The sequence below is a fragment of the Pollachius pollachius genome (assembly GCF_949987615.1).
Source record: "Pollachius pollachius genome assembly, chromosome: 15".
Classification (NCBI taxonomy): domain Eukaryota; kingdom Metazoa; phylum Chordata; class Actinopteri; order Gadiformes; family Gadidae; genus Pollachius; species Pollachius pollachius.
Genome location: NC_136948.1, coordinates 17,600,666 through 17,618,239, shown reverse-complemented (window position 1 = coordinate 17,618,239; position 17,574 = coordinate 17,600,666). Strand labels below are relative to the sequence as shown.

Sequence of the window (17,574 nt, the reverse complement as noted above, 5' to 3'; positions counted from 1 at the left end):
TTTGCATACCTTACACACTGCACACTAACACCAACCTAGAGCCATGGGCGAAAGCTAAGTCTCATCCCGTTTTGCCACGCTTAGACATCACACCAGTGTGCACGGCACGCACAGGCATTTGGCTCCACCTTAGGAGTTAAGCTCAGGAACACCGGGCTGCCAACTAAAGTGGAGCAATACCATTCAACTGGCGGCTAAAGAGACAGAGACGGCTCCCCCAGAACGTGAGACTGCCAGTGGAACGTGAGAGAGAGAGAGAGAGAGAGAGAGAGAGAGAGAGAGAGAGAGACAGAGGGTGGAGAGAGAGAGGAGGGAGGTTAGAGAGAGAGAGGAGGGAGGTTAGAGAGAGAGAGGAGAGAGGAGAGAGAGAGAGAGAGAGAGAGAGAGAGAGAGAGAGAGAGACAGAGGGTGGAGAGAGAGAGGAGGGAGGTTAGAGAGAGAGAGGAGGGAGGTTAGAGAGAGAGAGGAGAGAGAGAGAGAGAGAGAGAGAGAGAGACAGAGGGTGGAGAGAGAGAGGAGGGAGGTTAGAGAGAGAGAGGAGGGAGGTTAGAGAGAGAGAGGAGGGAGGTTAGAGAGAGAGAGGAGAGAGAGAGAGAGAGAGAGAGAGAGAGAGAGAGAGAGAGAGAGAGAGACAGAGGGTGGAGAGAGAGAGGAGGGAGGTTAGAGAGAGAGAGGAGGGAGGTTAGAGAGAGAGAGGAGAGAGAGAGAGAGAGAGAGAGAGAGAGAGAGAGTGAGGGACAGGGATAGACAGACAGTCACTGTTAGAAAGAGAGACACAGTAAGAAAATGAGACGGACTGAGAAGTAGAGGGAGTGTGTGAAGGAGCATTATGATAGAGGGAGATGTATTCATTTGACATGCCCTCCCTCACCGCCCTGTTGCCTTTGCGATGGTTTTCTCTCCGGATGTGAGGAGAGACAGAGAGTACCGGTGACCTTTCCATCACTCCCCTATCAGCCCTTAAAGTGTTACTTTCCATTCAATGGTATTGACTTTGAGAATCACTGTGGATATCCGATGTTTGACATTTGCCCTCCAGCTCTCATTTCTGCCAATATGTTTGTGCGAGAAAGAATATCAGGGATTGATTATTGTACTCTATTACACATACACATACATTGAGATTTGGGATTTTGTTGATGAATATGTATTTTTTGTGTAAGTATAGTAGTGTATGATACAACAAAAATAATTTGGGGTTCATTGACTTTAAATAAAATGCTATATCCAGCATATGGCAAGAGTATAAACAAAATTCAACTCTACCCAACTGTTCTAAATGACTTAAAAAGCTGCCATTTCTGTTGGGCAAGTCTAGTATACAGTATACATGTTGTTTTTTGTTGGATTTGTGTGCAGGTCCTCTTTTTTACAAGAGGACGGTTTGAAGGAAACTAAAATTTCCTTCAACCCACCAATGACAATTATTTTCATTTTATGTAATATTTTTGAGTTTCTTAAACAAATCTTGGAATATTTGAAACCGCTTTATAAATGTAATTGGTCCGTCTCACTGTTATCAACATGTTTACACAATCCACCTGCAATTTCCAATCAAATGCAGTGCAAATGTATGTAATTTTGGTTTGCATATGCATTTTCTTATATCTCTTAACTCAATATATTATATTACCCTGTTTGATTTTTGCTATAGCTGTGCCATAATGTATATTATATAAGCATCCACTGAAAATCTGTCCGCCGTCGTGGATAAGCGCAACACTTTAACAAAACAAGAGAGGTCGAGAAAGCCAAAGTTCGAAAGATAAAGACTTATTATCACTAACAAAGAACTCCCATTCTTGATCAGGCTTCATGCTATATTTCCAAAATGTCCTCCTTGTGAAAAGCGAGGGTCGCATTTCCCCAGATGCTACCATTTAGCCGTTTACCTTTGCATACACACATAGCACCACACTACAAACAACCACACACCACAGTTTAATACACTCCATTTATTTACAACATGCTAGATAATTCACACATACATTTGTTTGTCAACTACCTTTCTTCCTGTCCGTCCGGCAAACTGGTCCATGGGGAACGCGTGCCGCATGGGAACCAGGGCTTTATTTTCTGTTCCGGGACAGTTCATTTGGTTTGCTAATGGCGGGGGTGGTGAGGTAGCGTTTGTACTTCTGAGTGTCGTTATGGTTGGTGTGATTTATTTATCAAAGACTGTGTTGTGTTGTGTGTGTGTGTGTGTGTGTGTGTGTGTGTGTGTGTGTGTGTGTGTGTGTGTGTGTGTGTGTGTATTTGTATGCATCGTTTGATGAACATATAGTGTTGGGGCTATTATTCTGTGGTGTTTGATTGATCATGTTATATTGATGTGTCACCTGTCCCATTGGTCTCTCCCAATCGGCCCTGATTGGTAGGCCTATTTAATGGAGAGACATGGTGGGGGATAGAGGACGGGCATTTGATATGCAACAGCTTGCCGAGAGGCTTTATTCTTTTTTGTGACTTTTTGTACTTTTTGGCACTGTAAATAAATCGGCACCATTTTTTCCAACCTGCAATTCTCTGAGCCGACTCCTGCTTTTACCAACTGACTCCTTGGTTGCGTCCCGTCCCACATGTGAGTTGGGGGTTCAATACCTCTGTCTCACACTCCTATATGCACTGACCAATCACAACACCCTATGCATTTGGCCTGGATATCTAACTACTCCCCTGTGTTCCCCACCCCAGTTCCCCACTGAACAAACACAAACTTATCCTCCTACTCTGTAATCCCAGTAGATGACAACTAAACTTGACATCTAAAACATTACTGCTACATATGATGTAAGGCAGTGAGATATTCAGTGGGTAAAATCCACTTGTAAACTTACTAATTGAACTGATATAATAGAGACATAGTAACTCACATGTACTTATGAGATGAAATTATCTCAGGGGTAGTTTACATGTGTGACAAAAACAATCTTAAGTAAAGCTTCAGTAACATTCACCTCACGAGCAGAAGTAAAATGAGAGAGGAAGAACGAAGGGGACTCCTTTCTCCTTTGTGGCCGTCATAAAGCCCTCCCTGTGTCTTTCTGCCAGGTTTACCGCTTTAGGGATCTACTCAGTCAGCCAAGTAAACGAGGTTCATCTCATTGGCAGTAGAACATGTCAATGAGCAACACTCAGAATGTAGTCCTGCTTTGACTCAGTGCTTTTTCCACACTGATTTAATCCATATCGGCAGGATAATGATTATACTCCTTTTAAACATATGGTAAATTTCTCCCATATGGCCTAATAATGTTTCAGTATTATCAAGGTTTCCTTATTGCCTTGGCATCAAAACCTTCCAATTATCTCCCAGTTGCGTTGGTGTCCTGCTGTGAACGAGCCGGAGGCCAGAACGAGCCTGGGGCAAAAGAAAATGCACTCATCTGCGATAAAGTCAGTATGATGGTAAAATAATGAATGATGATTCTATGTAAGCTGTTGTGATATTTGAAGCTTGTATCTCAGTGGCAAGGTGTATATTAAGGTAGGTTGTTATAAAAAGGAAACTGCTAAGCATCCATTATAGGTCATTTTTTGTTAATTTACTCATCGATCATGGCGACACATTGTGTGGTAAATGGCGACAATTCGGGAAATGAATGGAATAAACGCATCGTACGGAAAAACTAATCTCATTGTGTCTCGTAAACAAGAATTTTGTTGATTCAGTAATTAAAAGAATTACATATTTTCCACGGCTGGGGAAGTTCTTCAGACCTCCGGCAAAATTACTTTGTGTTTCAGTAATTAACTGGAGCTTCTCCTCCGGGTTTCAGGGTGTTAACAAGGGTCTGCCCCCCGAACCCCCCCACCGCCTAACACCTCGTTCATCAAGCAGGCCAGAGATCGAGCTCCGGGCTCCTGAACCCTGTCGAAGGTCATTAAGATGAGAGTGAACAGAGCCGGCCGTCAGCGGAGGCCTCAACGACACACAGGCCAGAGGTGATGAATCTGGCCCAACATGCGGCTAACACGTTTACACGTCTGTGTGCCTGGTTATTTTGTGAAATGATAATGGATGCTTTTGACACCAGATGAATTGCTTCACCTCCAAAAAAAAAAGAGTGGAGTGGGTAAATCCCCTTGGCGGAACGTCACTTAATGGAATGGAACCGGAATGATGAATGCTGGATTTTCCAATTGCGGCAGGGCGGTTTGAGGGGATGGCGGGCGGTGGCGTGCCCTAATTTACCGATGCATTGATTGTTATTTATGTTCAAGTCTTGGGTATTTTCTCTGAGGCAGGTCAGAGCCACAGCGACAGCCCCGGTGGTGCCTGGAGGACGGATAAATAGACGGGTTACAAGCTATTTTTTTTTTGCCAAACATTCAGATCCGAGTGTCGGAACACAGACTAATAAGCAATCCATCTTCTCACCTCTCACATACCGCGCCCCACCCTCCACCCCTTTTCCACAAATGGCCCTGAAGACAGACTTTAAACGTCATGTTCGTACGCAGTTCATACTCAGTTCATGTAACGATCCCATCCCTGGGTGTTTGTGCGTGTGTGTGTGTGTGTTTGTATGTGTGTGCTTGTTCTGTACAGGTATAGAATGACTAATTGTGCGTTGAAAGGAGGAACAGTGAAAAGCAGTGTGACAGGTGGAAACATTAACTGAAGCTGCCAACGCCACCACACTCCATTTTCCCAAACACCCCAAAATTTGTTTTCATTAGAAAGATGTTTTACGCGAATCCTAGCTTTGAAAAAGTCAAGCGAACCAATATAACAGGCTTTGACACAACCAATAATATAGGCAATATTATATAAAGTATTGCGAGCTGGCTTATGGCAACATTATTTTGAAGCAAAATATGAAGTGATGGCCCAAAGAAACATGGGGAGACACCAGAGCATTAAAATGAAGGCACAATCCGAAACACAAGGGTAGGTATATGGAGTGATTGACTGAATCAATGTCTCTGTCCTTCATGCCAGTGGTTCGAATAAAGCAGAGGGAAAGAGATCAAGGGATACTGTCGGATACGGTGGTGAACTCGCTTCCTTCGCCTTCACTTTAGAAAGTAAAAAATACATCAGGGGCGTAAAAAGAAAGTAAAAAACGCACCGAGCCTCAGTCCTGTTGAAGACACGTCGTTCTAATTTTTTGTAGTTCAACCAGCCACGGTACGCTTTTATTTTGTGAAGCTCTAATCCGCTGCATACAGATATAAAGCCTTTGATTTATTATTATCAAATAAAAACTTAATACAAAATGATGAATTTGTCTGACACCGGCGACCTTTAAATTGTACTCAACACACAATAAATTAACTGTACAACCACATAAAATATGTATATTATCTGCACTGCCTATCACATCTAAATTAATGAATTCTTCGTTATTATCATATCACCATATTAAAAAGATATCCTTTTGTTCTCCCTGTTTTTGTAAATGAATAATCAAACCACTATCATTATCACTATCACTATCAAGGCTATGCTTGAGAATGGGAGAGAGAGAGAGAGAGAGAGAGAGAGAGAGAGAGAGAGAGAGAGAGAGAGAGAGAGAGAGAGAGAGAGAGAGAGAGAGAGAGAGAGAGAGAGAGAGAGAGAGAGAGAGAGAGAGAGAGAGAGAGAGAGAGAGAGAGAGAGAGAGAGAGAGAGAGAGAGAGAGAGAGGCTATTCTTGAGAGCAAGCGCTAGACGGAACCATGGATTTGTAATGGCTACGTATGTATAGGTCTCATGCCACTATATCCCTGTATACTTTTTCAATTAACCTTCCGGGCCTCCAGTGAACACATCTATACATTGATGAAGTTGTTAAACCGCAAGTCAACAATCTCAGTGACATGTTCAAAGTAGTTGGAGAACTTTAAGGTGACTTTCTACTGATTTGACAGGGGTATACATAGAACAAGATGTTCACATCTAGTTGTTTTTTTTGCGGGGGGGGGGGGACAGACAGACTGCAGTATGCAGGTAATCCACCAAACCAACGTGAAAACAGGCAGCCTCCTACAGGGGTGATTTGTGTGTGTGTGTGTGTGTGTGTGTGTGTGTGTGTGTGTGTGTAAAGCTGCCCGTAGTGCATAATAAAAGCAAGCAAATGCCACGCGAGAGGGACACATCTAACCTCTACCACAGACACCTGAGTCGACGCGTCCGTCTGTGTGGGTGTGGGTGTGTGTGTGTGTCTGTGAGTGTGTGTGTGTGTGCGTGTTGTATTTATTTCTTCCCTTTTCTGGATTTTGCCAGCCTGCACTATTCCGCCACCACTGCATAAAGAGCAAGCAGGCAGTGGCACCAGCTGAGAGAGGCAGATGTTCTATTGTCGGGTACAACCACTCGTCAAGTGGCCAGAATCCATTTGTACGCCTGCGCTGCAGCTGGAAGCCACAGCTGGAACCAGAGCTATCCATCTGGATCACACACACACACACACATGTACACGCACATACACACACATGTACACGCACACACACACATGTATACACACACACACACACACACACACACACACACACACACACACACACATTTGGGTGTGAGGCAAAGCGAGGTACACTTTGCCTCAACCCATCACGGTGCGGTGAATGAGGCGTTGTTCTCTCTGGTCTACGGAGGAATAGTATCAGGATCAGTCTGCCCACTCTTTTAAACACACAGGCTTTATTTAAATCCATTTCTCTAATCCTGTCTTCCCAATCAACTGCTCTTGGGAGTCTCAGATTTCTGTGATTGTTACTTTCGCTTCAATTGTTTTTATTGCTTGTTCTCTGTTCTGCACTTTTCCTTTGTCACGCACGAAAAAGCATTATTACATGAATAAAGGTATGATTGACTGATAATGAGGCACCGGGGAACATCAAGGGAAACAGAGAGAAAGACAGGAGGAGTTATAAAGGAATTGAAGATACTAACGGAGGGGCGGGGGGGGTGCTGAAGTAAAAGTTTGGACAGGTGCACTGGACCACAGATTCCGACTCCCCTGATGCCAACAGCGACGGGCTCGGCTCACAGGAAGAAGAAGAGATGGCCATCTTGTAGTATGGCTGTGATGAAGGAGCAGCCGGGAGGGGGGGATCCAAGATCCAAGCTCCACTGTTCACTGCTGCTGGCACAACCGGGCTAAGCTCTAAAGCCCCGGGAAAGGCCCAGATGTTGGGGGACGGGTGGTACTGGGGGGGTTTGACTCCCCTACAGAGAGCAGCACAGTGTTTGAAGTGGGCGGCTGAATTATTTCGGCTCGACATGCTTATGAAAAACCTCTCCTCTTCACGGTTCTGATTCTGTCTTGGTTCAGTTTCCGTTGTGTTGTGATTTAGTGCTGAGGCCAAATCTTCGGATATTCTGATAATCGCTGCTTTGGAAGGTATTCAAATCACAATTTACTATTTGAACGGTTCTTTGTTTTTTATGTCCATGCCTATTTGCATGCCGTAGCTAGAATTTCGTCTTAATATCTAAGGGATAAAATAAAATGTTATATGTAAGGGCCCAAAAGAGCTCTCAGTCAGAGAACGCTTCCAGTCATCGCTTCTGGTGAGGTCACGTCGGCACCACCAGAATAGCAAAACATTGAAGGACTGAATTACCCTTTCTTAGCTTTGTCTTCAGATACAACACTATCTGATTAGTGTACAATGGCACTTTGACACGTTGCGTGCAGTGTGAGAATAGGAAAGAACAACAGAGGCAGCTTTAAACTAAGTGCTTGTGATAATAATATTATATACTAAATTGGCTGCAATTAGCAGCTATTTTAATGTTTAAACAAGATATAAAATATCCCCAAAAAGCACTTCCTACTAATGATAACAAGTTTGTCCTTTAATCAACATGAATAGATCAGGTTGTAATCTTTTTTCCTTTTGGCCAAATAGCTCCTTTGCAATTTCATTAAAACCTTTGTACAATGCTCCAACCACCTATTTGCTTTGTGATACTTGGAATCAGGCCTACTCTCCCACTGTGGCAGCTGTTTGTCCTCAGAAAAGCCTTTGGCTGCACTGAAGCTGCTCTGTTTCCAAGCCGGACTCACACCGATGAGTGGATACAGAAGGCTGTGAAATATATACTGTGAAAACGATCAGTTGATAAAAACACATTCTGATTCTGCAGCGGAGGTCTCTCTGATTCAGGCAGGAGAGTATACACAGCGTGAATTTACATTTTATTTTCTTCTCAAAGTATTCAAAGCTTGAAATTATGTACACAAGCCATCCCTAGTTGTTTTGTATTGTTATGTTTTGTATTGTGTCGCATTAAATGAAATGTAGGCTACTGAGTTTAACGTTTACCACATTTTTGTTGATGTTGCTAGTGTGAGCTAGAGCTATACAATTTGACTTCAACAAGTTCAACGAGTACCATCCATTACTGAATAATGAAGCCTATGTGAAAGCACACATACACACACACAAATCACACATGCACACACACACACACACGCATGGAAGTAAAACAACGGTTTAGCCAGCAGAGCACACCTGACCGCTACCAGCCCACACATAAATAAGTCACAGTGTGTTCGCCCATCGTACTGCTGCTGCTGAAGCAGCCAACTTTAGTTTGTAGCCATCAGGTTTTCATTTGCCTTTTTTCCTGTCTGCCTTTTTAGGGGCTTTCAATTATTTAGTCGGAGCAATCCTGCTGGCCATCCGCTCCCCTTTACCGGCCAGCTGTGCCACCCCCCCCCCCGCCCCCCGAACCTTACCGACTCCTCCATTTTACCTCCCAGCTGTTTTTTGTTTCGTTTTTTGTCCAATAAGGTGGAGAAAATGAAACAGGGTCCATCACTTAATGAATGCACCGAAGGAGGAAAAGTAATTTATTCAGTAAAAGTCTAATTATCTTAAATAAAAATGTAATATCAAAACATCCTGGAGAATCCTGCTGTCCAACTGACACCTTCACAGCGACTTCAACTCTGGTGGCGGGAGAGAGAGGGAGAGAGAGAGGGAGTGGGGGAGAGAGAGGGAGAGAGAGAGGGAGTGGGGGAGGGAGAGAGAGGGAGAGGGGGAGAGAGAGAGAGAGAGGGAGTGGGGGAGGGGGAGAGAGGGAGAGAGAGAGAGGGAGAGAGAGAGGGAGTGGGGGAGGGAGAGGGAGAGAGAGGGGGAGTGGGGGAGGGAGAGAGAGGGAGAGGGGGAGAGAGAGAGAGAGGGAGAGAGAGAGGGAGAGAGAGGGAGAGGGAGAGAGAGAGGGAGTGGGGGAGGGAGAGAGAGGGAGAGGGGGAGAGAGAGAGGGAGAGGGAGAGAGAGAGGGAGTGGGGGAGGGAGAGAGAGGGAGAGGGGGAGAGAGAGAGGGAGAGGGAGAGAGAGAGGGAGTGGGGGAGGGAGAGAGAGGGAGAGGGGGAGAGAGAGAGAGAGGGAGAGAGAGAGGGAGAGAGAGAGGGAGAGAGAGGGAGTGGGGGAGGGAGAGAGAGGGAGAGGGGGAGAGAGAGAGAGAGGGAGAGAGAGAGGGAGTGGGGAGAGAGAGGGAGAGGGAGAGAGAGAGGGAGTGGGGGAGGGAGAGAGAGAGAGGGAGAGAGAGAGGGAGTGGGGGAGGGAGAGAGAGAGAGGGAGGGAGAGAGAGAGAGGGAGGGAGAGAGAGAGGGAGTGGGGGAGGGAGAGAGAGAGGGAGAGGGGGAGGTGGAGGGGATCCAGTGAACTGGGGCGTGTGTTTTATAAACAGCTGGTTGGCAGTTTCATGTCAAACACACAACTTCAATTATCACTTACAGCATACGACACCTTCCCCCCAAGGGCCCCAAACCCTGACCTCCCTCCCCACCCTCCCCTACCCTCCCACGGGATCCCACCCAGTGGAGCCGCGGCGCCGTACCGTTCTAGTACCGCCGGCGGGATAGAGAGGAAGAGAGGGCTCTGGGGTCGACGTGGCTGCACCCACGGAGGCACCCACGCATCGACAGACAGATGGACGGACGCACGCATGCACACAGCACCTACTTATGCACACATGTGCACGCACGCACACGCCCACACGCATGCACATGCGCGCACACACACAAAACGCACACAAACAAACACGCACAGGTGCACGCACACGCACGCACACACCAACCCCCCAGCTCAAGCATGCCTAGAGACTAAAGGTGATGCTCATTCTTCAATTTCTCCTGGTTCCCTTTGCTCCTCTTATGGTAGTGATGGGAGTGATGGGTGCACTCTCTTCATCATTTTCGAAGGTGACATTTTGAGGTCAATCAGGACCATCTTGGTATCTACACTTAGCTCAATAACGCTCCGCATCGATCCAGTTCACTCCTAAAGGAAAAGCGCTAGAAACAAATAAGCAGTTGGCAAATAATGCATCATATATCTGGCCTGTTGATGCATCATTTCCGTACTGCAAATTGTACATTCATTTTGGCATCAGTTCCGAGGTAACGTTCAATATTCCTGTGGGTGGAAATAATGTGTCAACCAATGCAGACCTTTCTATGGAAAATACTGTATATACATGAATAAATAACTAGTGGTAAGTAATGCGATGGTGTTTCAATCTCGACCGACAATCCGAATAACTTCAACTGTGAGGATATTGCACATTATATTTCAGAGCAGCCACATGAATGTTTTGCGTTCCTATGCATAAATGCAAAAGTTTGGCTCTGCTGTTAATTCGGCAATGTAGATAAAAAGGCTGCAGAGATAATATTTCAATCAGCCGTTGCAGACTTATAGTTCAACCGTCTACATCTCAAATATGTAAGATGTGAAAATAGTGCAACATTTCCGTTTGAATCTATCCATCTCGCTCTCTCTTCCTCATCATTCCTCTCCTCATCTCCTTCCATTTTGCTTTGATTCTCTTGCTAGGTGGTACCCATCTTTTCGCACTCACTCCCCCACACAGGCATCCAATTCTGGCTCCCAATCTTTCCATCCTTTTCCCACTCTTAACTTTGAGTTTGGCTTTGTTGGTTTATTAAATATGCAATATTTGTCCTTATTTCCTGGCAGTCTCACTGGACTCCATGAATTAGCATCTTTAAATAAAGAAAATATGTGAGGACAACTTGATAACAACCTTTCATTACTTTGGTCATTTTCCAGGAACGTTGAATCAGAATGAATATGCATTCCAAAAATAAAATAAAGTAAAAGACAGCTCATTATTCTTGCCATGGTCCTTCCTGTAATGCCTCTACTTCTGCGGGGGCTAAATGCATGTCCTTTCATCTCACACTTAAAGTGTGCATTGAAGTCTTTTTTTTTACGTTTTCTGAACGGCACATTTCCTCTGTATTACCCACTCCAATGCACTGATGAGTAAGAGAGCCAAACATTGTACTCTGTGCCCCATGAGAGACCATGGCAGCGGTCTCCTGCTGACGCCATGCACTTATATATTTATTCATTCATCCATTTGCGACTCGGCAAACCAAACGTAGCCGGGACTTGGCAGGGCGCAGACGCCAAGGGGACAGAGGCTGATCGGGCCCGATGGGACACCACAGCCCCATACATCAGCCACTACTACAGGGGGCTTAGAACGAGGGCCTCCCTGGGTCCTAGCACGCCCCGCCACTTACACCAGGCCACCACTCAACCACGGCTCATGGAAAGACCTGGTCTGTCCGCTGTTTAACATTATATGCCTCACATGGCAGGTTAAATAATGTGCCTTTTGGCAACGTCAAGAAAAATCTAAATCAATGTACAAAGAATCATCGTTTATGGGTGGAAGTGGTGAGTTGACTTGGGCATGGACAGAGCACATTCAGATGTGCCACCACACTCACACCAGTGGGCCAACCTCCTTCCATTGATTATCACTGCAGCGTTTCCCCACCGAATCCGATAGCTGACAGCTGCGCTCATTAGTCCCGGCGCCTGATGGCCATGCTGTGTCATTATGGATGGAGGGGGGTTCGTGGAGGGAAGGGGACTCACCTGGAGCGGGCACTCGGGCCCTGGGGAAGCCCAACTTGTCCTCTGCCACCCAGGAGAAGTTCCAGTAGCCTCTGGGAACGCCCGCCTCGTTCCTGCCAGCCAACGGCTCACCTTCGGAGAAAAGAAAGAAAAAATACAACGTTAAAGTGTTTACAATGCAGTGTTGACGCATTGCGCTTGGCCTTTAAAAGCGAATAATGCAACAATTTGTCAAGTCATTCAGGAGTTGTCACTTTGTTCTGTAATTTGTTATTATTTCATTTTTTTATTATTTTTTCTTTACGTCTACAAATGTTCTTTGATGACATTAGAGTGAGTGGCTTTCAACCGATAACACTATGTCTTTAATATCATAATTAGCTGATCAAAAAGATGAAACTGTGACTCCAGCAGACCTCAGCCTTGAAGAAAGACACAACGAAGTCGTTAATATTGAAATCTTCAACCCAAAGACTCGGCGGGGGGACGGGGGGGGATGTTGAGCGACAGTGAGGCGCCGTGCCTTTTGAAATGAATCTGTAGGCCTATGAATGACAAAGGAATGGCTTTAGACGTTTCAGGCGCACAGCTTAAAATAAAGGCGGTTCAGGAATTGGTTATTGGTTATTGGTTATCGACAGGCTATGCAATTACCCGAGAACGATTTGGGTTTGATCTGCTTTGACTTCTTCCCTGACCTTCCAAACATGGAGACTGATTAATGTGTGATCGAACTGAAGTTTGATGCTGTAAAAGATTAAACAGCCACTGTGTTTGGCGCCTCTTTCCCTGCTCCTATCAATTAATAATTCGGTCTTGTGTTGATTCTCTTTCCATCCCTCTCTTTTATGTGTAGGGTTGCTTCCACATATCGTGGCCTTGGAGACGGGGCCACTTGCGTCAACGCTGTCCTCATTCAAAATGAGCCACAACAAAAGAAAGCGTACACATCAGTGATGTGTGAAAGAACATCGTTGTCGACTTACAAAAAGGTCACGCAATTAACGACGCATTCTGCGGATTGATGGAGATTGAGTAAAGTGAATACATTTTCTTTGAAATGCGATTCTTAGCGTCGACCAATGCCATAAAGTTACTGTTTTTAAGCTATTAAATAGTGGCATTTCGTCAGTATTTTTGTTTTTGTTAGTCCTATCACAATATCCAATAACTCGTAACACCAATGAAGCCTACACAAGACAATAAAATATTTTACTGTCGTTCCCACTTCGTCTCGATGTCTGTTTCCATCACACTCCACTTCCCCCTGCTTCTTAATGTCTTCTCAGCCACACACGGAGACACACACCAAGGCAGAGGGGGCCCAAAGCGCTAATGCTAAGTCAACGCATGTTCATTTAACCATCCATGGCGCCGTCGCCGGGGTCTTCTATTAAGAACATGAGGTCACTTCCTTTGTTGTGACCCTGTGTTCTCTTGCCTTCGTGGTTGTTTCCTAAAGAGAGTCCCCTGGATTAGATAACCCTCCCTCCCTTTCGATGAATCTCTTGATGTCGGTTGGTGGGGGGGGGGGTTCTCTTTTTAAAGCTAGCCTCGCGGGGCAACAATGGATCAGGCAACAACATGTTGCTGTGTGCAACAACGCACAACACACAACACAAAACACACAACACGCTGCCTGTTCCGTCTCCCTCCATTAGCGGCACATCAGAGGGCGCGTGCAATCGGATAGCGGGATGCACTTAAGGGCACACAGACACTGCTGTGTTCCATGTGCCTCGCTCTGGACGCGCGGGACACACGTCAGGCGAGAGGGAAGGTCAACTCACACCCGTCATCGGAATAAATGCTCAGCAACGGGGTTTTTTCTTTCTTTCATGTAATGGATTTAGGATTCTGCCTGGTATAAAAGGCTTTGCTGCGTTGTTGAATGTGAGTGTGAAAACGAGCAAAGGTATATATATATATATATATATAAGGCGTGATATTATATCCTGGTGTATGTATGTGTGTGTGTATGTGTGTGTTTGTGTGTATGGGTGACCTGCTCATTACCCGCAGTGTTCACGCTGAGGCACAAAGGAGAGCGCTTGATTACAGGGAACATGAGAACATCTTTGTAAGAGTACATCTTGCGAGAGATTTCATCTTAAAGATCTTTCTATTAGTGTAACAGGTGGCCAACATTAAGGGGAGTAGTCAAACTCCGTGAGCTCAAAAGCCGTCTCAAAAAGGAAAAGAAAAACAGTCTCACCTGATGAACATGAAAAATATGTCTGTATTAAAAGAGATGGCACACACACACACACACACACACACACACACACACACACACACACACGCAAGCAAGCACTTAAATGCATTGGCACTGCACTTACATCTTTCTTTTTCTTTGTCTTTTTCTTCGAAGTAAATTAAAGCCTGCAAGGTTTTTGCTTTTCTCTCTCCAAAAACCCTTCAAAGACTGAGTTAGAGGCCGGCGGGGGCGAGGCCGGGCAGCCACAGATAACAACCGCAGAGCAAAGGGAACAGAGAGGGAGAGAGAGAGAGAGAGAGAGAGAGAGAGAGAGAGAGAGAGAGAGAGAGAGAGATAGGCCAGGGTTGTCTCCAGCACATGATGTATGTAGCACTCGTGGGCCTTTTGTTTTTCCACGGGGCGCAACGATCCAGAAATGAAGTCAATTACCCATGAAAAGCGGGACGCCGCACACAGGTAGTGGGAACTGTCGCTCATTGCGCTCCCTGATAGGTTTGGAAACAAACCGTGGCCCGGGTTCCCCCGCCCCCCCCCCCCCCCCCCTCCTCTCTCTCTCCCTATCGCTCGGTCGCTTTCGGGGAAGTGGCCCAACGGTGATTTGATGAAAGTGAATCAGCGTGGTGCCGTTGACCCTCTTTCAACATGTGATTGGGGGGGGGGGGGGAGGGAGTGGTCAGGCCTGGGTCAAAGGTGATGTGATGCAGCTAGATCACCGGCCAATCCCAAGGCCTGGCGGAGGTGTAGAATGCCACGCCGTACTGCCACCTGCTTCAGAGTCCAGACCCTTTGTTTCTCCTATTCCTCTCCTTCCTTTTCCCTCTTCGTTTCCCGCCTCTTCTGCTTTATTGTCTCATTCCGCTCTCTCCCTCTTCCTCTTCCTCTACTATCTATGCCTGGCCTTCCTCCTCACCTTTATCTCTTTCCTCTTCTTCTCTATCTCCTTATTAAACGTGTCTCCCTCTTCTTCCTCTCCTTCCTCCTCCTCTCCTTCTTCCTCCCATTAATCCTCCTCCTCTCCTATGCCTATTCCCTCTCCTACCTCCTCTCTTCTCCCCTTCCTCTCCCTGCGTCTCTTTCCTTCTTTCTATTAGCGCAGGATTTATCTTGGGATACATACATTACTGCCTTAATAAATGGATTACCTGCCGCACCCCCTGTGATGGGTCATTAAATGCTCGTCAAAGTCTGAAGGCAGGGTGTTAGGTGGCTGCAGCCGGCCGATGCCGATTGGCTTCTCTCTCTCTCTCTCTCTCTCTCTCTCTCTCTCTCCCTCTCTCCCTCCCACAAAAAGACCTCATCGATTTATATAGGGCTGATGTCTGCTAAGCGCTGCTACTTTCATTAAGAGCTGGAGAGAATTCCACATGAAGTAGCATCCTGATCAAATGTGTGGCCACAGACACACAAATACACACACACACGCACTTACACACACCCATGCAAGCACACACGCAAATGTGCAAACACACACACGCACAAGTGTAGCTTAGCACAAGCACACACACACACACACACACACACACACACACCACGCACACACACACACACACACACACAGCTAAATGATCACAGGCCTGTTTTTGTTTAGTTTCTCCTATTCCTTTTACACCTGCCATAAAAATGATGTTTTTTGTATTTATTTCCTTTCATAAATCGGTTGTTATTGTTCTTATTGCTTCCTTCCCTCGATCAATAGTTGCTTTATTGTCAAAGCTGTATTTTCTCACTCGTCTTTCACATTCCTCGCCTTTAGTTTGTCTTATGCGCAAACAAAAACCGAACACAAATCTTGGAATGAATGTTCTCTCCTCCATGTCTTAGTGTTATTAGTGTTGCTGTAGCTCCTCTTCCAACATAGCCAATACTCTGACCTCAATCCAAGTGGAGCTAGCTACACAAATGGCTCGCATTTGGACGTGCTAGCACTAGCTGCCAAATCACATCTCGGAAAGCTTTCAAATCTGTCCAGAGACCGGAGACTAATTTGGCCACTCGTTGAATGTTGAGTAGAGGAGTATCAATGTTGTATAGTTGTAAGATATTTGTAAAGTGCAGTTAGGGTCATGTTATGTATTTCCTCAGGGGATCAGCATAGTCAAACACAGTGGGCAAGATATTCGTCTTCTGCGGAGAAAGCTTATTCCAGCTACACCAAGGAATATGTGCTTCTACAACAAGCGCTCTGCCAGCAGAATACTTTCTTCTAAGCCACCGATGCTAATGCAACCTGATCACTGCGCACAACAGCTACACTAGAATTAGCATTAGTCCACCACAAGGAGACAGGCAATCCTGAACCAAAACGTTATAACAGAATGTCGGGGGTTACGCTGAAATAACACACATCCCATTGTTAATGTGTGCTCTGCAGTACATGTCATACATCTTAATGCTGCTGTTTGATGAAGCCAGGCTGCGCGGCCGCCACTGAGCCCGACGACGCTGCTGCTGCTGTTGCTATATTCAGCAGCCGTAATTGCACCTGTAGAGGTCACTTGATTCTGAAAGATTCCATTTGATGAAGCATTCGCAGGTCGTTTGTTGCTTGCTGACGGTACCACCCTGCAGTGATCATCCATGGCTCGGCCCAGTGTACCAAGGAGTCACATTTTATCAAATGATTACAAACAAATAAATGCAACAACTATCTGCCTCTATCTCTGTCTCCTACGTGAGTGCGGAGCCTGGGGGAAGAGCCACTAAAAGGCTCTGCTACAAGAGTGACTGTTGTTGTTTGCATTCTTCCGGCGTAACCCTGTGTAAAACTCTGCAGAGCGACGCACTCACACGCTTTGCCCAGCCCTGAAAAGAAATGCAGTCACTCTCTCATGCGGTCGGTGAAGGTTGCGCTGTTGTGGAAGAAAATCGGAAGGGAGAAATAATGAAATATGATGCAGTTTCATTGCTGCAAATGGTTGCGGAGCTCTCAGAAAAAAACAATGCGGACACGAGTTCACACACACACACACACACACACACGCACACACACACACACACACATACGGGCGGTGAGGACAGAGCGTCACCTCATTTCTGATATTGCAAATAATCCATGGAATACGCTGAGGCTGGTAAAGGCGCAGAGGGGAAGACAACAGAGGATTCACTTCTCATATGAAATGCACTGGGGGGGGGGGGGGATCGTTCCCATCGCTGGGAGCCATCTAATCTAATGATGCTGATGAAATAAATCAAATGAATATGCAACGCGCCTCTTGTCCTGGGACTGCGCCTGCTGTGTGGTGCACTGCTGCTGCTGCTGTGTGCACGGTGCAGTGTTGCGCCAGCTATTGGAGCATTGGACTACAGAGCTCCACATATTAGGTTCAGCAGTAGCGGGCTACGCGTCTCCCCCGCCCAACCCCATCAAACCTTGGAACAATACGGACGCCTCCTTGGAAGGTGTGTCAAGGCGGCGCTTTCCACCAAGTCTCTGCTCTATTTCTGACATGCCTTCCCCCCCCCCCCCCCCGGCACAGCTTGATTGGGATTCTCTCTGCTCAGTTAGTACGACTTGGGAGGCAA

General features: G+C 46.1%; 1 protein-coding gene across 1 annotated transcript in view; it reads right to left on the bottom strand.

Moving 5' to 3' along the window:
- The window catches only part of alk (ALK receptor tyrosine kinase), a gene marked incomplete at both ends in the record, with an annotated part of 283,418 nt that overhangs the window by 180,424 nt on the left and 85,420 nt on the right, over window positions 1-17,574 (bottom strand). Inside the window, one exon of the mRNA XM_079752297.1 lies at window positions 11,853-11,963. Coding sequence (XP_079608423.1) covers window positions 11,853-11,963 — 111 coding nt within the window. The remainder of the gene's footprint in view (window positions 1-11,852; window positions 11,964-17,574) is intronic.